We start from the raw sequence: 23,107 nt of genomic DNA, 5'->3' as shown, positions 1-23,107 counted from the left end.
TATTGTTGTTATTTATTTTGTGGACCTTCGATTACATTGCTTAAGCGTCCCAGCGCAAAGCGACATGTGGTACATAGTCGTGAGAGCTTTTGTATATGTGTAAGATTTTGAGTGTGTATTAGTGACCAATTGGTATTCATACTGTCATAGTAGTTTTCGTGAACATGCTCAGCCCGGAATTGTGAAGACTGCACACATTGAAGAATAATTTGCTACCCTAAGTTGTTGTTAAACTTGAATTTACATTTTGCATTAATTCGAGATACAATTATAATCTGTAAAATGGTATATTCTGTCACAGATACTTTAAAATACATTACAGAATTCTCTTTTCGAATGTAATAAAACACATCATATTGAATATGTACTGAGGAAAACCTAATTTTATTATAAAAACAAAAATAGTCTTATATGGTAATTTTTTCTTCCTCCTCAGAATCACTTTGTGGGTCTCCTAAAATGAAAGTTAAATTTGCGATTTATTATCGTTATTATATAATGCTTATGACATAAACCTTACTAGGAATTTTGTTTTGTACTTTGCTTGAAATTTTAGTGACTTGTTCTTGGTGGTTCGTGTATTCTTCTTGGTCTGGCGCGTTATCCTCGCTATCCATGTTGCAATCCTCCTTGTCTTCTACGGTCCATTTGTCGTTTGAAGCCGTCGGGACTTTGTCAGCGCCATCTAAGTTACAAGTGATGAAGTTCACAATTTGTGTAGTAAAATAAAAATAATATCTTACCACTCTCCATTCTATCGTTCTCAAAATCAATTTCATTACATTTGCTTTCATCGATGCGACTTTTATCTCCATCATCAAAAGTAAAATGTCTTAATTTTAAGACCAAACGATCTTCAGCTAAGCTGGTTATGGCATTTTGCTTAAGGCATTCCGTAAAACCTACATTTGATCGGGACTCTCTGGCTGCTATGTCGGTTTCTAAAGTCTGCTTCACCAGTTCCACAACATACTTTGCATGTTTCGCCGCCCTCTTTGAGCATTGCAGTAACAACGCCGAGCTAGTCAGGGAAGAGCCGCCTAAATTTAAACAACACAATTCTCGGAATGAATTGATTCCAAAAATCATTTGTGATTCACTAGTGCGCTCTTCTATAACTGTAGGGTCTGCCACAGCGATTGAGCCTTCATCGAATGTACAATAACTAACGCAGACTGGATAGTGATGCATGACCATAGGCTGTGGCTCCTTTTCGGCGGCGGTGTGTATTATTACATCGTCTTCAACTATACTCACTTCTGGTCTTCTAAAATGCATTAGAGCACAAAGAGTGGCAATAGAGCAACAGTCAATTAAATTTCCTTCATGATTAAGAACGTTCAAGTCTACCCGCAAAATCCAGACACGTTCTTCAGCTGTTATACACAAAGATTCCAAGTCTAGACATTTCGAGTCCTTGAATGTCCTTTCCAAGGTCCTGTTGAGCTGTACGGTCAACTCGCAATTGCGACCAGCTTCAAAATGAGGAGCAGCCATTGGACCCAGCTCGACATTTATGTGGAAAATACCCTCATTGGGACGAGTCGCCTTAGGTTCTCCAAGTTCACTGGACACTTGTGCAAGTACTTTGGTTTCACCCAAAGCAACTAAAACACTACCCCATTCGGCACCGTAATTAATTTTTATACTCCTAAATTCATCATTCTTTCGTCCGTCCAAACGCTAAAATAGTAAAGAAAAACATATCACTTAATAAAGTTAGGGATTGATCCGGAGAGCATACAGCCGAAGTACCTGGTTCTGTTTAATTGCTTGAATTATAAAATTCTTTTCGCACGTCGATAATGGAGTTTCTTTCATGTTTTTTTTCTATTTCAGTTTTTCAATGGAATAATAAACCAGTAAACCGCATTTTACAAATAGTGTGCAGGGCATGGATACGCAAATCGATTTTAAACTAATCGATTAATCGACATTGAAAAGTGTTAAGCGGTGTACACACTATCACTTTTGAATGACACTCTTGTCCAAATTTTGCTTCTTTTTTTGTCATTTATCGGGCAACCATAGCATTTTTGAATGACACTCTTGCCCAAATTTTGCTTGTTTGATAGTGTGGCCTCTCATGATTGTCATTCATTAGGCAACCACAAATATATTCATGGTTGTTGGACATTCAGTAATCGATAAAAAACTGTCATTCAAAAGTGATAGTGTGTACACCGCTTTAAGTTGAGTCATCCCTCGCGTTATTTGTTAAATGCATTTTAACTTTTTGTTCGCGTTAGCGTCATAAAAAAAACACGTAACGCTATCATTGTGCTGAGCCCTTGAGAGCAAATAACAACGTTAATATTTTCTTCTTGATTCTGTTTTTAATACTCTTCCTTATGGTGTTTTTACACGATATGTATTTTACATATGTGCTGTCACTTATTTCATCCATATGTCAAAATTAGCAGTGTACACAAAACATTTATTTTTGTGTTCAAATCGGCATATGTATTTTACATATGACATAACCTATAAACAAAAAAACACTTTTATTTTTTCTTAAATCAACATCATTTTTTTATTAAACACCTACAAACGAAATAATAATTCGTAATTGTTGCCTTTTCATCCTTTTCTTTGAATTGCAATTGAAATATTTTCTTCCAACAATGTGTTTCATTCAAACAGCTGATTTCCTTATGTTTCACATACGAGCATTCGGAAAAAAATACATATGTAATTGCATATCGTTTTGACATATTTTTCCGTATGTTTCACATGACGAGTTCGATTTCCATATGTAAAAAAGTGACAGCACATATGTAAAATACATATCGTGTAGAAACACCATTAATTGGCAAAACCTTTTTCGATTATTGGTATAAATCGATAAAGTAGCCAACGGTAATTCATTCATTCAATTTTGGGACAAAGAAATTTATAAAAAAAATCCAAATCATAAGTTCATCATTACATATTTTTAGTATTAAAATGTTATTTCATTTGAGGAGAAAGGTTATAACTTCCACAACATATTTAATCATTTTTAAAAATCGTGTTAATTCTTGCAATATGGGAACAGATTAATTTTATTTTATTTCCAGGCTGTGTTTTTCTGTATTCCCACTTCGGAGAAAATTCCCTTAAACTGGCAACACTGTCACTTGATGGCCCATATATCGACTTGCGTATCCCTATTTTGTCTTTGAACGTTTTCCCTCAGTCTGAGACTAAGTTTGAGCCATACATATTCCTTCTTTTATTTAACGTAGACTTGTTTCGATTTTTCTTTGCGGATTAAGTGATTAACGAATCTATGAGTAACTTATTTATTTAATTTTTGTTTATTAGTCTTTCAAAAACACAAAGCAAAGAGGGGAAAAAATACAAATATTAAAAAAAGAAATACCATTTAAATCGAGAAAGTCAAACGTCACAAAGAAGCCAAACCAGCGAAAGTGTTAGTGAGTGACAAAGAGCAAAATCTCCAAAGAGTTGAGAAGTTCGAATATCAAAATCAAATAGTGTGCATAAAAATTAAAAAAGTATAAGAAAAAAATTATTCATTTGTCCTTAAGAAGAAGAGTAAACGGCAAACAGATTCCATTTCTAACAACAACAGTTATTGTTTGCAAAAAGAGGAAAACTCAACATTACAATGTCCATAAACAAATTCACAAAAGGCCTTTCAGCGGACGAAAAAGCAGAGATTCAGGAGAAATTCACAGAGGTAAGAGGTATAGTAGAGTACTCACACGCTCCTCCATAATGAATAATTAAAAATGTGGCTTAAAGAAGCTAACAACAAAAACAACAAGAATAACATTTGAATGCCTTTAGGATGAGTCACTTAAGTCTCATATAATCAAATAAAGTTCACATCTCGGAGGGAGGTGAGTGTGGCGTAGCAGCGAATAAAGGTGGGTGAGCGGCAAGGAAATTAATTACTCGGTAACATACGGCTTTGGTTGTTTTGCTTAAATCAAATACCCCGGTACTCTCCCCTGGTCCTGCCCCACCGTCATGTTGTAATATTGGTAGCTTTATAGCTGGCAGTGAGCAGGCTGACGAGAAAAAACTACATGTGTTTACAGTATTCAACCCCAAATCGAGGACGATTCCTTTGTTTGCTTGTTCAATTCAAGGCCTAACATGCAGTCCTCCCCTCGTCGCTTTTGACGACTCGTTACAATGCAAAAGGGTGCGTTTGCCCATTAGTGTGTGTGTGTGCGCGCGTTTATGGGGAGGATGAGTTGGAGGAATAGCAACTACAGAGTAGTAACAAATAAATAAATATCTACTAACAGCAACAACAAGGCAATGCATTCATTCAGCCAACATGGCCACATGGGTGTTGCCGGCATATGTTTTGTTTTTTTTTTTTCGCATACAACAAGCAGGCGCAGCATCAGAATAAGGAGAAAGGCATTTGGCATGAAAGAAGAAATACAAGTCCATCCACAATCCTCCTCATACATCCAAACCAACAATGCATACACTCGCTAAATACGATTGTGTGGACTGTGTTTTCATTGCTTGAATGTCGGGCTTAGTTTCGAGGAGGGTGACACCACTGGCTGATAAAGTCTCGAAATAAGGTATTAAGCCTTTGCGGGGGTTGTTCGGATTATACACAATGTCGATTGTGTTTTAAAAAGAGATTTTATTGAAGAGTTCGTAAATCAGGAAATAAAGTGAAAATTATAAAAAAAAAAATCACAAGTGATTATTTTGTTATACTGGGGACCACACACAGCATACATACAACGTGTTTTAATATATGACTTGTTTAACTTAATTATATAATTAAAATGTTATGATATGTAAATTAAATGTTAATTAAACAAAAAATATTTATAAAATTATAATATGTGTAGTAAAATATATGTCTGCGTACTCTTTCGATGTTTTGTAAAAAAATTACAATTATTTAGTAAAAACTGCGACATATTTACATAAAAAAGCTTTGAATGCAAAGATCTGCTTTGACTTCCGTTTACTGTCTTGTATTCTGAATTTTCCTTCAGAATATGTGCAGATTACTGTGGACTATCGCTCATTTGCTGCAAGACAGCCATAAATCCTTACTTTTTAGTTAATGATGCAGAATTATTCGCCATATCAGAATTCATCTTGTGTAAAAAATTCAGATGAATATCACACTGATTGCGACGCAGTAGAATTGTAAAGTGTGAATCAATTGAAATCTTAAATCGCATTTCGATTTAAGCCAGTCTTATTTTATTTTGACCGCCAAATAAGACTTCGGATGGTATTCCAAACACTTTAATTCTATTTCGTATGACCTTTTTTCTATAGCTGGTTTAGCTATAAGATTAAAGTCATTCATGCGGTTCTATTCTGAATAATAATATTAACACGGCATTGTGCACATAATGACATAGTTACTTTGTCTTAGACAAAATTTGATCAGCAATGCTATTTTAAAATGGAATGCATTCATCAGTTTGAAATGAATGCATTCATCCTATGAAATTATTCACTTTTTCTCGTAAAACACCTGCACATCGAGTCTTTGTTGGCTGTTTAATGTGATGTGCACTTTCTTTGTGATACTATACTGACCCAAATGGGCAATTATTGAATGATTGTTGATGTGATAGCACATTGCTATAGTGCGCTCACTATTAAATGTTGCAGTTGTGTGCATTTAAAAGAAGACGACAGCGGCGACGACAACATGACATCACTTTGATGCAGTGTCAAGTTAATTATAGTGACGACAACAACAACAAGAACACTTTCATAACAGATCACTTTCAGTGTGAATGGTGAATATAGTATGTTGTTGTTACTGTACAGACGACGAACCCATATGAATACCCACCTATATTTATTTAAATGTTTACAAACCATTCCTTATCGTTTATTGCGATGTGTGCGCAAATGTATTTGGGATAATAAAATCATATCCACATGAAGAACATTCAGAACAATTTTAGAGAGCATTGAATGACCATGATGTGGCTTGTTGTCCCAATTCAAGAATAAAAAAATTCAGCGAACGCAAAATTATTAAAATTCTGTGTGGTACTCCCTTCCGATAAACCTATGAACCAGACGTACAATAAAAAACACTGATAAAGATCTCATTGTCACCCACATATTGTGATGTACATAATCAAAACATTCAGCATATGAATAAAATCATATAAACTTCTTTAATTGATCAATGGTCTAGCCATCCCTCAAAATCCTGTATGTTATTAATTCTTGTCCTGACTTACAGAAATTTCCACATCATAGACACGTAAGATTTATCTATATTTAACTTAACGCCACAGTTTACAGTAATATCCATTTTACTAATCATTAACAATGAAGGTTTTTTGTTTAGACATTCGAACCAATTGTGAATATACCATATATGCGGGTTGGCTGAATGGCATTCGAGCATGACACACCTTCTGCTTATACACAAATGCACACTTTTACGACATTTGTTGGCGAAAACAAAAAACAAATAATAAATATCATAGTCATATTATTGGTACCAGTTCCTAAAAATAAGCTAATCTTGGGATTTACATAATGTTCACTTAGGGTGGACTGCGTGAGAGAAGTTTGTTGTTGGTCCCAGTTGTCCATGTTGGAACTACGCCCATCAACTTACTTGAGTCATATTTGTTATCACGTTATGTTCATGTTGTATAAATATAATTGCTACTAATTGCCGTTTCTTTCCTCGGAATAATGTGCAGACCATTGGGAAGCGACAAGACTCACTTTTAAAAGGTTTCGCTTAAGAGTGCCTTGTCATTTTTGTTGTTGTTAATACAACTTTATTTACTGCGTTTCACAGTAGTATGTTGAATTCCGCCCGTCTTTCCTTATTTGCCTAGGTCTTATCTTTGTCGGGGGGTTTCCACAACTTGTTGTATTGCGGTTTCCATTTCATTTCACTACACTTTGGTTTTGTTTTGATTACATTTTTTTGCATTTATTAACCCAGACATACATACCGAAATAATTAAACATCTATACACGCTTAGGCAATTGAGGCTAGTTGACAGTCTTCTCACTTCGTCATATCGATACTGTTCAATGTTTTGATGAAACAGTATAAGAGTGAACGTTTTTGGCACAGATATAACGCATAGTTGGATTCAAGTGTGTATGGAATTTTCAATTAGCTTGTCTATGTTGCATAATCTAGTATATGTATACTACGTGAAGACGTTGAATTCATTTAAAACGTATTATCGAAGCAAATTCCCATTGCAATGTACAATATTTGCAAACACTATATTGGTTGTATTGCTACATTTTGTTGTGTCATTAAATCGCTGCAATTTTCTTCAAGGGAATGCAATATGCAATGTGGTTTTCCGCTATGTGCCATATCTGTCAATCCGTTTAATTTAAAGCAAGATCTTTTTGACTTTTACTTTCTTTCCATAATGACGGAGTAAGTTTATTGACATTCAAAATTCATCAGTTGTATGTCTTTCGAATTTATCACATTTTTTGCGGAAGTTGTTAATTGTTACGCTGTTTTCAATTTTCGATTTGTGATATTAAAATATTGAGGAGACTATTACTACTGATATAACTATTCCCAATTAATGAAAATATGATAAGTAGGTAATTATTAAGATCTTTCTCATTGTGCTGACATTCACAGTTCATGTGCTATCATGTGTTCTATTTCAATTGCCGCGTATAACCAATACCAATGCCGGTATGGAAACAATCTTAACATTATATGGCCGGATGACAACAACAACACTTGTTTTGACAACAACATTAAACAGTAATTAAAAATGGTTTCCCCCTCCAACCATATATCTAGACTTGTTTTATCTTTACAATTCATATTGATAATGATTATCTGTAGAATATAGATTCATTATATTGGAAACGTCAAATTTGAAGTTGCAATATATATATATATATAATAGTTTTATTTTAGTTCAGTGAAAGTCAGCCACCATTCTCCTTGAAAGTAATAAATAATAAGTTTGCGTTATATCCTCTAATTATACTACACTTAATAGCACTTAAATTAACATTTAATTTTCCTCACAATAAGTGCGTTATATAAACACTTGTGTTAAGTGGTAGCTATTAAAATTTAGACAAACTACATATGCTCATTAATTTACCCCCCTGTCTAAATATTTTGACATTGTTACCTACCTGCTCAAATGGTGTCTGCTGGAAATTTTTTTAATTCGTTCTGAAAAATATACAGACAATTCAGCGAATGCGTAGCAACAATCACACATACACATTATGTCATACGATTGCAACTTCTTATAGGTATATTTAATGTATTCGAACAATGACTTGATAGGAATATTGCAGTTTTGTTATTAATGAAATATGGTATGCTTGGTAATCCCAATAAAAAAATGTTCTATGTCCTAGAATTAATGTGTTAATGAGAGTTGGAATGACATAGTTTTAGTGAGTCACACTCATGCCTATTGTAATGAAAAACCAAAACTATTTCGCAACAAATACACGACAAAGAAGCCGGTTAATGCGTCTATATTGAACATCACAATGTTTTGTGTGGCGTTTCGTTTAGTTTCTTTCTAACTTTCTAACCTTCTTCGGACTGTCGATTTGAATAGTTTTTTTTTTGTTGCTTTCGTATTCTATTGGTATATTCTGTTTACAGTTTGTTTTTATTGGAGTTTCCGTATACAACAAATTTCCCCACCAAAAAAAAGTGTGGTGGTCAATCGTTTTGGTTTTTAAAATAGAAATGGGGTCTATCCGCTTCATGCATTTGGTAGTTCGTGGGTTATTATATATTTCGTTCATTGTGTTATTGTTGTTGTGTGACAACGACATGCAAATTTGGCCATGCGTTAAATCATAAAAAAGACATCGTTTTTGTCGTGTTGACCCATAATTGTTAGTGGTGTCACCAAAGACATTTTCCGTGTATTCTCTACACAACACACATACACAGACACGCATTTATTGTGACTTGTTATTTTACGGTTCTCGTGGATGTCGTTGACATTTGACTGTCGTGTATATCATTTCTTGCCGTCAATGGTGGGCACATTCCAAACAAGAACTCTTAAATGCGGCGATTAACACTTTGCTTTGGAATTAAAATTAAAAAACACACATTTCGTGATATAAACAAAGTTCTGTGTACTTTTCAAACAACTAATGATAGGTAATACTATGGGAAATAGCAACGAAAAATGTCCTGAAGAAGTTAGAAAAAGTCTAACGAGAAATAAATTAGTGTTATTGGTTCCTTAAAAGTATTTACCAATCAGCTCGGGAAAATAAAATTACGGCCAAAAGCATTAAGAAATAATTTGATATTAACTGGAAACTAACCTTGATGTCACTGTGTCAAAATTTCTATAATCTTATCAATAACCCCAGACCTCTTTTCATATAGTATTTATAACACAGGCATCCATATCTCTAACTGTAATTTGTCATTGGCACTACAATTGTTGTCTTCCAATTTTAATAAAGTGCCAAATATAGAACCCCGTATATGTCGCAAAGATGATGGTTATAACGATGCAATAATGTACCATGTATCCAATATTTCAATCTAAAATATGAAATGCGCAACATTGGAAGATAATTAAGAGAACTTTTTAGGTATGCCGAAAAACTTGAGTCTCACATCAAACTGTTCAATGGTGTTAGTTATGGCCACAAGGAAAAAACTTTGATTTTATTTATGGTGGGTAATGTGCACAGTGTATTTGTTGATCTTCAAGAGTAATACAAATCCATTACTATTAATTTCATTATATCATTTTCTTCGTCAAACTTTCATGGAAGGTCAGAAACTACAAACAAATAATAAAAATCAATTCTTTCTATGCGAATAATTAAAATTAGGTGTGTACAAGTTTTACGTATTCATAAATAGATTTCACATTGATATGTATTAAATATAAAATGATGGAACCTGAAAGAGTGCACTGTGCAATGATGGAATTGTTAACGAACGTCAAGCGATAAGGAGAACTATTTATACCTGTATGGGTATTGATAAAACATATCTGGGTACGATTCACACCTGACTGACTGATTTGTAAATATTTTTTCGCCCATATATTGGAGCTTTTCAATTGAACACCCCACGGCGATCAGTTGAGTTTTGCATTTTGTCGCGATAGGCCACATCGTATTTGGTTGGGTAAAGGATTGTCAGAAATTTGCGCTAACTAGTCTTTCTTATTGTGAGAAATTTTGTAGTAAATAAAAAAAAACTCAAAACATGGCCGACATTATTGATTTGGAGCATCATCATATTTTGGAGGAGTACAAACAAAATCTCGAGGAGATTCTGCCAACAGTACGTGTCTTTTTGTAACCCAACTTCATCTACATGAGTTTCAATATTTTACAACAACTGCAAAATAATTATAAATACCATAAACTGACAAATTTTACTATTCAGCAAAGAGCGAAATAATAAAGAAATTGCTGAACCAACACCACGACACCATGGTTTTATCTTATCTGCAACTGCGTGCGAATGAATAATTTTTCCAATTTGCTGATTAGTAATTCATTGGAAATTGAATCGAAAGCGGCAATAAATTCTAGAATAAACATATGAAGTAATAATTCAATTCAAGAAGAAGACATACAAATGACTGTGCGAATTGGTATTAGCATTTAATGTTGTAGTCATCGAATATCTATCTATCTATGCCTCTGTATGACATTCTACTCAGTTTCTGTGTTGGTGCTGTGTCTATTCAAATCCAACTGTTAAGTGTTAGTTGAAGAAAATTGGAATACAAAAAAAAAAAAAAAAAAAACTAACGTAGGTTGTGTTTAGTTCGTTAATTTCGAAAACAGGTTTCATTTCGTCGATGATGAATATGCCAATGCGAATAGCCGATCGTTGTGTCACCCGCTATCAATTGCTTTTAATGTTAAAACTGTAAATAGATGGACAGTGTTTATATCTCGCCTTCGTTTGAATATAAGACAATGAATGAAATTCCAAAATGGAATGAGTCATACGCCAGTAAGAAACCCTTGTAATAGCTACTAGATGACTAACAACACCGTGTCGATAATTTATGCACGAACTCATTCACAGCTTATCACTATAAATATATGTATACATTTTAATATATTTATCTTTTTTATTTCAGATTGATGCCAACAAAGATGGCTTCATTGACCTCAGCGAGCTTAAATCCGCACTGGACCAGGTTGGGTTTAAATTACCAGGATATCAAGTGCGTGAAATGATCGATGAATTCCAAAATAAGCAACGCACGTCCCACCAAGGTAAACTGAATTTAGAAGAGTTTGAGAATTTGTGTCTGGATCTCAAGTCAAAGGATGTAGCCAGCACATTCAAGACCGTTGTCTCCAAAAAAGAGAATTTGGAAACTTTGGGCGGTATGTCCAGCATCTCATCCGAAGGTACCACACATTCTGTGCGCTTGGAAGAACAGCTAGCTTTCTCCGATTGGATCAACTCCAACTTGGGTCACGATCAGGATTTGAAACATCTGCTGCCCATTGATGCCGAAGGCAAACGTTTGTACCAATCGATTAAGGATGGTATTTTATTGTGCAAAATCATTAATCACTCCTGCCCCGACACAATTGATGAGAGAGCCATTAACAAGAAAAATCTCACCGTTTACCGTGAATTTGAGAACTTGACACTGGCATTGGTTTCCTCGCAAGCCATTGGCTGCAACATTGTGAATATTGATGCCCATGATCTGGCCAAGGGTAAACCTCACTTGGTTTTGGGTTTGCTGTGGCAGATTATTCGCATTGGTCTCTTCAGTCACATTACTTTGGATAGCTGCCCTGGCTTGGCAGGTCTGTTGTTCGACAATGAACGTCTGGAAGATCTAATGAAAATGTCGCCAGAAGCTATTTTGCTTCGTTGGGTAAATCATCACCTGGAACGTGCCGGTATTTCTCGTCGCTGCACCAACTTCCAATCGGATATTGTTGATTCTGAAATCTATTCCCATTTGCTAAAGCAAATCGCTGGTAACGACGTCGATGTCAACCTGGATGCTTTGCATGAGAAGGATTTGGTATCCCGTGCCGAAATTATGTTGCAACAAGCAGCCAAATTGAACTGTCGCAGCTTCTTGACACCACAGGACGTCGTCAATGGGGTCTACAAGTTAAATTTGGCTTTTGTTGCTAATCTATTCAATAATCACCCTGGTCTAGATCAACCAGAACAAGTTGAGGGTCTAGAGTCCATTGAGGAAACACGCGAAGAGAAAAGTAAGATTACTACTAATTTATTTTCTATTCTTTAATCTAATACTAAATACTCATTTCTAGCTTACCGCAACTGGATGAACTCCATGGGTGTAAGTCCTCATGTTAACTGGTTGTATTCCGATTTGGCCGATGGTTTGATAATCTTCCAATTGTGTGACATCATTAAACCGGGTATTGTGAACTGGAGTCGTGTCCACAAACGGTTTACACCCTTGCGCAAATTTATGGAGAAATTAGAAAACTGCAATTACGCTGTGGAGTTGGGTAAACAGCTTAAATTCTCCTTAGTTGGTATTGCCGGTCAGGATTTGAATGATGGAAATGCAACCTTAACTCTAGGTAACTAATACCAACATTTTTAATGCACAAGGTATTCAAAAACTGAGATTATTTCAGCTTTAATTTGGCAACTGATGCGTGCCTATACTCTATCCATTCTGTCACGATTGGCCAACTCTGGCAATCCAATTGTTGAAAAGGAAATCGTACAATGGGTCAACAGCAAACTTTCCGAGGCCGGCAAAGAAACATCTCTTAAGAATTTCAATGATCCAGCCATTGCTGACGGCAAAATAGTTATTGATCTGATTGATTCCATCAAGGCAGGCAGTATTAACTACGATTTGGTGCGAACCGGTGGAACCGAAGAGGTACGTCTTTAAATTAAATTTGAAAGTGTATCATTTAATCATAAATTATCGTTTTCTAGGACAATCTGGCCAATGCCAAATATGCCATTTCAATGGCACGCAAAATTGGTGCCCGAGTCTATGCGCTACCCGAAGACATTACTGAAGTCAAACCCAAAATGGTTATGACCGTGTTTGCATGTATGATGGCTTTGGACTACATTCCCAACATGGACAGTGTCGAGAATCAAAACAACATTAACAATAGCAACTAAACGACATGCCAAGATGCCAAATGCAACAAGAAACCAACCTAAACATCGAGAATTAATCCACCTCCACAACAAATATTTTTAATAACAACTGATTGATTTAATGAGAGAAAGAAAATGTGAATTGAAATAAGAAGTAACAAATAGGAATGGGTATTAAACGGAAGGATGTCCACGGTGTATGGTTCGAATCTGGCAATATTGTCAAGCCAACGCCGCTTTATTGTTCAACGATTCATATGATGGATCACAGCCTTCCAGACACATACACACAAATCACGCCAATTAAGTAATTATGTATTTATATATATTTTTTAGATTTACGTATTTTTTTTTTTTTTACAAATGTAAAGCGTTGGAATTTAGTGATGATCCCTTAATTTAAATTTCAACGCCATTTGTAAGCTTGTTTTGACTTACTTTTTATATACATCTATTATAAAAATACGTACCGATATGATTTTAAAGTAAATCTTTTATTTTGTTGAATTTCGATTGCGTTTTACGTAGAAAGACTTTGTTTCCAAAAACCTTATTTTATAAATAAAGGTTAAGCTATACAAATAAAAAGCGAAAAAAACTAATGAGAGCAGTGCATTCAATAATACACACGAAAGCTATTAAGGAGTGACAAATATGTAATATATATACAGTGGTGGTCACAGAATTAAAACATTTACTGTGGTAAACATTTTTTGATCAGCCCTCGATTCGTTTGAAGTATTTTTGAAATTTTTTTAATTCAGAACACTTCGATATACTGCACTTAGGAGATTTAGTGTGAAAATGGAAAATTATGGGATGCAATTTTTCCATAAATAACGGTTTTTATGAAAATGCATCGACTTTGAAGTGGCCATATAATTAAAACATTGTGTGATTTTTTTACTTTACTGCATTTTTTGAAAATATTTTTAAAAAAGCTCTTTAATTTAGTTAAATTATGTAAACTAAGCACCGATAAAATAATTTACTGATAAAATTTTTTGAAAAAATCTGTAAAATCTATCAAAATTACCAAAAATTCGTACAGTACACTTTACATTGAAATTAAAAGCCTAAAAGAAAGAAAAAATTTACAATTTGACAAATATTTAAAGTTAAGCTATACAAATAAAAAGCGAAAAAAAACTAATGAGAGCAGTGCATTCAATAATACACACGAATTGAAAGGTACATTTGCTATTAAGGAGTGACAAATATGTAATATATATATATATATATATAGATTGTTCGATTCGACAGACACCTTGCAACCATTATGTCATTCAGTTCCTTTACAGTTTGAATAAACATTTAGCACAAGAATCAACGTTCTACTTTACGCACATTATGATTTAACGATGTAATAACAACGGATCCGCCTCAGTGCCATTACGTAAAATTGTGGAGCAACTTACAGGAGACAAGCATTATTTTATGCGCACACCACTTTACATGTGCGCATAATGTGCAATAGAAACCATCTACCTAAAAATATATAAACGAATTTTTGTCGAATGTCTAAGCTTAACCCCTTGAGGCACGAAACGAGTTGTATAAAAACAAAAATCACTACATAATTTAAGTTTTATTTTAAATTTTATTTTAAATAAGTCTAAAGGTCATAAGAAAAACAAATAGATTGAAAACAAAACCCACAAGTATCTGTATTATGTATAAAGATTATAAACTGAAACATATAATAAACAACAAATGATTCAACATAATTTGCTTTTGCGTTTCTCCTTAAACCATTAATCATGCTTATCAATATTGGATTTCGACGTCGTCGATAAAGGTTGTGGTGTTACATTTTTATACGAGTACATTACAGTCCGTTTGGAAATGCGTCGATGCGTGTTTTTGCTAACTTTCCGCTTCTGTCTTGAATCTGTATTTGGCTCTTTAGCGTCAAGGTAACATTGAACGGTTTTGTCGCCCAGCGTTGTTTCGCAGTGGTAACAGACACGCTGTCGACTGTATTTCTGAATACACCTTGGGAATGATATATCATCCGATCTCCTGGGGGTGTTGTCGGAGGAAACGTTTTCCTCGCTTTCACTGGGCAAGAGCTTTCTTTGTTTGCGATATTTATTTTCAATTTTTATTGCAAAACTTTTCGGCGTAGATTCCCTATTGTAAGAACAGTTTTCCGATGTCTCCCCACTTTTACCCTGGCAAATTCTACAGTTGCTACCATTTCTTATTACGTTTTTACAATGTTCAGCCTTTCTATGCAATCTTGATTCCTCTGTTGATGGAATTTCTTTTTCTTCCTCTTGATATTCTGCTGCCGAGGACGTTTCTGTGTCATTGTCGTTGGTATTATTTAAATCTTCAGTGCTGGAACTATCCGAATCGGCTTTTTTAGAGTCGCTGAAATATTTTTGAACAAATGCCTCATACGCATTATCATAGTCATAGGCATGCTCTTCTGAGGACACATCATCAGCTTGTCTTCGTAAGGGTATTTTCGATTTTTGAGTGGCATTTGTAGGAGCGCCGCTATCTTGGTTTTCTTTGTGTATTTGCAGATTGGCCAGTTTCTGACCAGCAATAAAAGTGTCCAATGAATACAACAGATCGCCAGGCTTTATATTCTTCCAATCTAAAACGTTCTCATTTGGTGTTTTCCCTGAAGCAACTCCATGAGCAAGACATGCAGTTACAAAAATCAGTCCCTTCACTATCACCATGTCGTTGTCTATGTTACTGAATGAAATTAAGACAACTGTGGCGTATATAAACCTTATTCGTCTCGCTATATTTTCGATGGAGCATAACGTAAACCAATAATCAAAGAAACCGCAACACTCTTATAGAGGTTTTGATTGATTTTTGGTCAACAGCGGAAATGCAGAGAATATTTGCGAAATTCCGTTATAAACAATGCAAAAGAAAATTATAATCTTCAATTTAATAGAATTTAATGTGAGTATATTCACCCTAATTACGGTTGGCGTAGGAGTGTCGAAAAATTGTGCGCTGTCGTAGTTATACGACAAATCAAAGATTCTGTTTAAGACAGATTACAAACAATTTTACCTTAACAATATTTACCAATTAATTGTTACTTACCAGGGAATAAATTTATGTGAATTTGGCCGACCAAAAACTACTACGACAACACCTATGGCGTACTATGGCAAAGCCTACAGTAATAAGGATGGATATCAGCCTAATCATGAATACCACATCCGCTAAGAATTTTATGTTTTTATTTTCCTTCTATCATCAACAAAAAATCAGCAAGGATATTAATCCTCAATTGAAAAAGTAGGTATCATGAACGCTCCCAAACTTGCGTTTTCCTTTATTTATATTTCCTTCCGTCCTTAATCCCGTAAACTACATTTCACAATTAAATATAAATTGTATCATTGTAAAGCAGCTTAATTGTAAAAGGGATGGATATTGAACATCTAGAACGATATATCACCACATTAAAATTATATAGAAAAAATCTATTAAAAAAATTAATTTTTATTAATTAAAAAAACTTTTTTAATTAATTGGATCAATAAAATCATCACTTTTTGAAAAAACCTACAGCCTTATTCTGGATGTCAATTCCGTACGTAATTCTAAGAGCGAACAACAGTGTTCGAATGCTCCTCAGATCATGGCTTAATGTTGCTTTCTGCAACACCAATGGATTCTATGCAGTTGTGCACACAAAATTTACCACCATTGCCTGGCTTAGCATTCACACCTAATCTTGTCCAACCAAGTGCAGCAAAGGCCTATGAGTGGGGAAACGGTTGATTATTCTGGCTGTTACTTTTCTAATGTAATAATTTAATGTAAATAATAAATGAATTGATTAAAATAATAACACTTATTTTACTATGCGGACTAAGTAAACAAATTTCCATTATAGGAGAAATTCCGACGTACTTCATTCTCTAACAAAACTGTCCTAATTCGTAGTGTAGACTCTAATCGCATACTTTGTAATCAGCTATATCAACTATTATGTTAATGTATTGGCCATTCTAATATTATCTGCAAACAAATAATTGGGGATAAACGCAAGAGGGAGTGTGTTCAACGCATATTACATTTTACTATGTTATTTACTAAGAAATATATATGTATATATATTTTATTTCTTGGAACTAAATATTTCAAATCCATCATTTCCAAATTCCATACATACTATACAAAAACATTTTGAAAATATGGGGTCGCATTTAAAAGGAATACACGAAAAACAAATAAGGTACAAAAATATTGTAATTGTCTTAAACCATTACTATGAAATCACTGTGGACGCATTGTGGCCATTAGCAGGAATGTTGTTTGCCATTTGTTTGTATTTATGGGACTTTTGACGCATATTTCTCATCTCGCGACGTTTTTCCCGAATCAACTGTTTGGTTTGTTCGTTATCCATTTCCTCCCAGTCACCGGTGTCTTCATCCTCCCAATCCTCCAAATCGGCCTATTATAAAAAAAAAACACACAATTATAAAATACATACTTCGGCTGAGATTGTTTCAGAAGTTACATTCATAGCTATGGGTACATCTGTTTTTGCAGCCTGCAGTCGGGAGAAGTCTTGTTGCTCTTGAGTGTCATCTGCCAAATAATATTTTGGCTGTGGCTTAATTACAGGAGTTAGTTCCTATAAAAGTAGGCAAATTAACAACAGACAATATGAACCGATTACAAAACATTTATTTACCTTAAAGAAGTCGGGCTCAGCCACTTCAGTTTGTGGGGTAGGTGGTTTAGCAATTTGTTGTCTGTATTGCTCAATGTGTTCTTGTACTGACCGAGGACTATCATCCCATGAGTTCCAATCTCGCTCAGGAGCCGTCTTCAGGAAACATTGGAAAATCATTAAAAACGCTCTGTATAAAGGATTAAATACTTACCGAAATGTTTGAAGAAGTTTGGGGAACAGCGTAATTGGCCTGTACGACAACAACATTATTCATTGGCTCAGAATAGCTGGGTTTCCTTTTCCGTGAAAAGCAACATAATGCCCTTCTAAATAGACCGAATATACTCAAGAAGAGGATTTTTATCTGCTGGAAAACCATTAAAATAGAATAACAATTGTAATGTAAGTATACGACGTTCGACGACTTTAGTGGGGTTGTCTCATGCTACGAAGAGGGAATGGCCGATAAAAACGAAACGAAGCAAAAAGGGCGAGAAGACTATTGTTTACGAATGAATGTGATGCATGAAGCTCAAAAACAGTGTTGCCAATATTTTTTTTCTCGTTCCCAAATGTTGACCAATAGCGCATTTACATAGGCACTTTTTATGATGTGGATTTACAAAATCCTGAAAATACATTAAAGTTAGTCCGCTTTTCCACAGGCAGATTTTTATTCGGCAAATTTTTTGCTTTCTCTTTTGAAATTTTCGCTTGCTTTTCCATTAGCAAATTTTTCTTTGTCAAATTTACGAATCAAAATACAAAAGAAAGAAAAAAAAAACGTCAAAAGTGTTTGCATTTTAAAGGTTTTTTTTTAATATCTTATTTATTTTTTATATAAATTGCAAAAAATTAAATTTCACTTGCACAAATTAAAGCAACAGGTTTGTAAACAAAGGCCGGCTGTGTGTCAGTAAAGCGAATATGTTCAAAAGGAAATGAATTTGCGTGTACGGCAAATTCTGAACAGGCAAATTTTTGTTTTTCTCGCACCCCTCTCGCCAACAAACTCAGTATTTGCCACATAAAAATTTGCCTGTGGAAAAGCAGACTTATTTACACTGGAGACAATTTTAAATTTCAGATTATTTTAAATGACTGTCAGCTTGTTTACAAAAAGAAAAAAAATTATCACGAATTTTATAATAAAAAATAAGATTTTAACTCAAAATATTATAATTTCCACCGCTCAGAGCACATATAAAATGAAAAGTTCAGATATCCGATAATACATTTTAGTTTTTAAATTAATTTAATAATATGAATTCAAGTATATAATGTAGAATGCATAATGACGATAATTTATATTGGGCAGAAAGGTTATTTTATGTATAAAAAGTTGTGACTATACCAAGAACTTTGATATTTAAATTTTATACTTTACAAAAAGTGAGTTAATCTATGTGCACTCAGCGACACATTTAATGGGAACAGTTGCAACTTTTTGGCATAAAAGCGGCATTGTAAATAAATGACGCTGGATGGTAAAAGACGCAAAATTGGGCCGGTTTTAGGAAATAAATGACGAAACATACCTAAATCAAGAATTTTCTATGAGCTGTGTGAAGTCAGCCGGTATTTGTTTACATATGTGCATATGTAAACAAATACCAGCTGACACACACTCACACTTGTTTACAAAAAAGGAAAACAAAAATTACCACGATTTTTAAAATAAAAAATAAGATTGTAACTCAAATTTGGCTGTTTACCGTACTACAAGAATCTTCTCGATTTTACTATTTTCTTCTACATCATAATGGAAAATTCGTTACTGTAGTAAAAAGTACTACATTCATGCAGTACGGGAACAGAATAATTTTTACTTGAATTTAATATTTATAATTATTTTTGTTGTGCGCTATTAGGTCAGAAATGCATAAAAACCTTTGTCCTTCTAAATTATGGTAATATTTATTATGAATGCAAAAAAAAAATGAATTTTCAGCAGTCGACATATTTTATGTCAGACAGTAATTTTGAATATTAACTAATTTTAAAGCATACTCTAAGGAGATACGATTATTTTTTGGGAAAAAAGCAGGGTTGTATTTGAAATTATCTCGATTTAGCATAGGCTTTAGAGCAAATCGAGATATTCAGCCTTATTCTGGATGTCAATTCCACGTGAATTTACTCGCTCTCCCCTTCGTCTTATTCTGAACAACATTTTTGTGTGAATTTTTTCGCATTCTCGCTTTCGCCTTATTCTGAGTAGGAGAATGAGATGAAATTTTGTGCGAAATTTTTCGCTAATAAATTCAAAGTGAGTTGACTACAAAAACATAAGTAATAAATATTTTTATGAAAAATATTAACACAATACTTATTCTATGACGATTTAGAATATTATAAATGATAGTAAGCAAATATTTATCTGGAAAACAGCAAATAAAATGCCTTTGGAAATCCTATTGATAATGATGCATTGTGCCAAATATTGCAAAGGAGTGTATAAAGGTAATAATGAATATTTAAGTCGAGTTTGATGTATTTTGGAGGCGAAAAAAAGACATTTTTCGTGAGGATCTGACTCTCAAGAAAAAAAAATTATGGAAAAACCAAATTTGCCTAATGAGCCGGTTAACAGTGAAAAACTTAAGGAAAAATTATGAAATAAAAACAAAACAAAAAAAAAATACAAAAAATATATTTTTTTTCCAAATTATCGTTTGCATTATTTGAAGGAAGAAATAAAGGAGTAGGAGCATAACAGGCCACTTTAAGAATTTGGTGAGATAAAATATCGAAATTATATAAAAAGGCACACAATTATGTGCCTGTGTTTTTGCCATCATAAAAAATGTTCTTTTATTTGTAATCTATTGTAGTTGTTGTACCAAATTGCATCAAAACAATGAACAGCTGTTTCACATGTCATATTGTAGGTTGCCATATTTTCAAACGTTAATTAATTTTCTTTTAATTACAAAGCATTTATAAAGCGGATTCTTGATATTTCACATTTGTATTGTTATAAAGTTTAAACCACAATAACAAGTAACAATTTTTAATAAAATAATGAATAAATAAAATATTGAAAAATATTACACAATTAAATTACAACGGGCAAATTACAACTTAAATTACAATATGGCAACACACACATTACAACTTAAATTATAATATGGCAACACGAATCTTTTTTTCAACCACCATTTTCGAAAACTCGAATCCGCATCTCGCATTTTTTGCGTCTCCCCAAGGTAGATATACAAGGTAGCCGCATCGGCGAATTTCTACAACAAACATCGGTTGTTGTATTTTGATATGTCAAAAATATTTTGCCAAAACAAACAGATTGACAAGATTTTTTTACACAAATTCTTGTAGAAAATGTTAATAGAAGTATTGCCAAAAAAGCTCTTCGAAATTCGGAGATTTTCATTTATAATTTTGTTTTTTAATTTTTTGGTTCAACATTACAACAACATTTTTGACATTTATTTGTCCAACAGCTGGGCCGATGCGGCTACCTTATTAAATATACCTTGCGTCTCCCTATTCATTCAGAATAAGGCGAAAATGTGAAAGCGAAAATTTTTGTACATGCGAGATATCTCCCAGCAAATATCCAGAATAAGGCTGATTGAGTGGATTTAATTTTGTATGGTAAATCGAGGTAATTCGAGCTGGATTTAGCAAATAAATCGAATAATGCACATAACCACGATAAAGGCTATAATCTAAACGCTCCATTACCCAAATACGCATTGCGTATCAAAATATAAAGTTGAAATTTTTCGTATTTCTGTAAAAGTAAACATTTTTCAATCAATTAAAAACTATTTTCATCCATTTTCGCCGTTTGCAAATAAAGTCCTTGTGTATTTGGGTAATACGGACGTCTATATAATTAATAAAATTAATTAATGTTCTTATTTTTATTAAACATATTATTAATAATAATACTTATAAAATTAATCTAGCCCGTTCGTTTTCTAAGGCGACAAATATCTGAAACGGAATATATATTTTTCTTAATAAAAAACATATTTATCTTATAAATGTGAACTTATGATAGCCCTTAGTATAAAGCATTTTCAGCGCTAGGCTTAAAACAGGCCCCCTCCAGTTATATTGTTTAGTTATCTGTGAACACCTTTTGAACAGGTTCATCTCATAGGAAATACACATTTTTATTAACATGATTAATATTTACTCCAGCAAATGCAAAAAATTCCCGTTATACACATAAGAAAACAAAAGTAACAGTTTTTAAACACCCATCTGTGTAAAATGTGATCAGAGAATACACAATTATAATCACTTGTCAAACATTTGCATGCTCTTTTTGATTAGACATTTTTCAAAATAAGATGATGATAAACAACAATAAAATAGTCATATTTTACATACATCGATTATTGTTACAGAATGCTGTATATTTTGTTGTTATATTTTAAATTAAACTTGTTTTAATATTCAGCAGGAGTCATTTTCATATTCGCCATAATTACACAAGGTAGTCTCAAGCAGGTGTATAATTCCAATTTTTTCATAATTTTACCTTTGACAACATTCAGCTTTCAAAATTTAAATGGAAATATCCTGAAATTTAAATGAAATATACCAAAATGTACGAACAACACGTGTTCAGTGGCAATAAGTACAAATTTTTTAACATCTTGATGATTCCAGCCTCTATAATCTATAAATATAATTTGTAACATCTATGTTTATATCTTAGAAAGCAATATTGATCAAAAAATTAAGATATTTATTTAAAGAAAGTATACATTTTTAATTTTTTAAAAAATATGCCATTCGACATGCATAACATTTTATGGAATTTAGTTTTCAAAACAAAAAAGGGTTGCCAATATTAATTTCTCAAATGAGACTTCCTTCTGTAATTATGCCATGTATGTGCACATAATTATATATTTTTCAAGCTCAGTTATTATTGGGGACAAGTCTTACAAAGTTTTGTTCATGGTTTTGTTTATGCTAACTACAGTCAATTTTCCAACTTTTGAAAATAATATTTTTTGTCATTGAAAAAGAAAACATTAAAGAACGCTTGTAGTAATATTTTTGTATCTCGCTTTTTCGTATTAACAACTTAAAGGCGTATTAAATTTTTATATTATTATTTTTATTTATATAAAAACTTAAAAATCTTATAACACAGCCGTTATTCATTTTTGCCTCAACAACAGACAAATAGCCTATAGTGCAACGGTATAAATTATTGTTTATTGAAGTACGTATTTCCGGAGATATGGGCTTCCAAAGTTACGCCTGGATCCTGGTATTTTCTAATGATTTTTAAAATTCACAAAGGCAATGTGAGTATCACTTTAAAGCGTTTCTGATTTCGGGTTTACTTATATTTGTAATAGGTGGAAAATACTGCG

The 23,107-nt window shown here is 33.4% G+C and overlaps 3 protein-coding genes across 4 annotated transcripts; 1 reads left to right on the top strand and 2 right to left on the bottom strand.

Annotated features, from left to right (window-relative positions):
* Positions 1-407: 407 nt before the first annotated feature.
* LOC133332256 (exosome complex component RRP45) lies at positions 408-1,821 on the bottom strand. Its single transcript, XM_061540641.1, has 4 exons — positions 1,756-1,821; positions 744-1,683; positions 521-685; positions 408-454 (listed from the first exon to the last, which is right to left on the bottom strand). Exons 1-4 carry the CDS (start codon positions 1,819-1,821, stop codon positions 408-410), a joined length of 1,218 nt encoding a protein of 405 aa, XP_061396625.1.
* A 1,790-nt stretch (positions 1,822-3,611) lies between these two features.
* On the top strand, positions 3,612-13,223 carry LOC133332267 (plastin-3). Of its 2 annotated transcripts, none has more exons than XM_061540653.1 (5): positions 3,612-3,685; positions 11,082-12,192; positions 12,253-12,531; positions 12,589-12,842; positions 12,902-13,223. In XM_061540653.1, exons 1-5 carry the CDS (start codon positions 3,614-3,616, stop codon positions 13,094-13,096), a joined length of 1,911 nt encoding a protein of 636 aa, XP_061396637.1. In that variant the 5' UTR covers positions 3,612-3,613; the 3' UTR covers positions 13,097-13,223. The 2 variants fall into 2 exon arrangements, with proteins under 2 accessions (XP_061396637.1, XP_061396636.1); XM_061540652.1 differs by lacking the exon at positions 3,612-3,685 and adding an exon at positions 10,176-10,267.
* A 4,107-nt stretch (positions 13,224-17,330) lies between these two features.
* LOC133332255 (receptor-binding cancer antigen expressed on SiSo cells) lies at positions 17,331-18,123 on the bottom strand. The gene is made up of 4 exons (XM_061540640.1): positions 17,956-18,123; positions 17,763-17,897; positions 17,586-17,702; positions 17,331-17,519 (listed from the first exon to the last, which is right to left on the bottom strand). The coding sequence occupies exons 1-4, from the start codon at positions 18,121-18,123 to the stop codon at positions 17,331-17,333; spliced, it is 609 nt and encodes a 202-aa protein (XP_061396624.1).
* Positions 18,124-23,107: the final 4,984 nt, after the last annotated feature.

The sequence above is a fragment of the Musca vetustissima genome, unplaced genomic scaffold (genome assembly GCF_032173495.1).
Source record: "Musca vetustissima isolate MV318-11 ecotype Yass unplaced genomic scaffold, APGP_CSIRO_Mvet_v1 utg25509, whole genome shotgun sequence".
Lineage (NCBI taxonomy): Eukaryota > Metazoa > Arthropoda > Insecta > Diptera > Muscidae > Musca > Musca vetustissima.
This window is presented reverse-complemented; position numbering and strand designations above follow the sequence as displayed.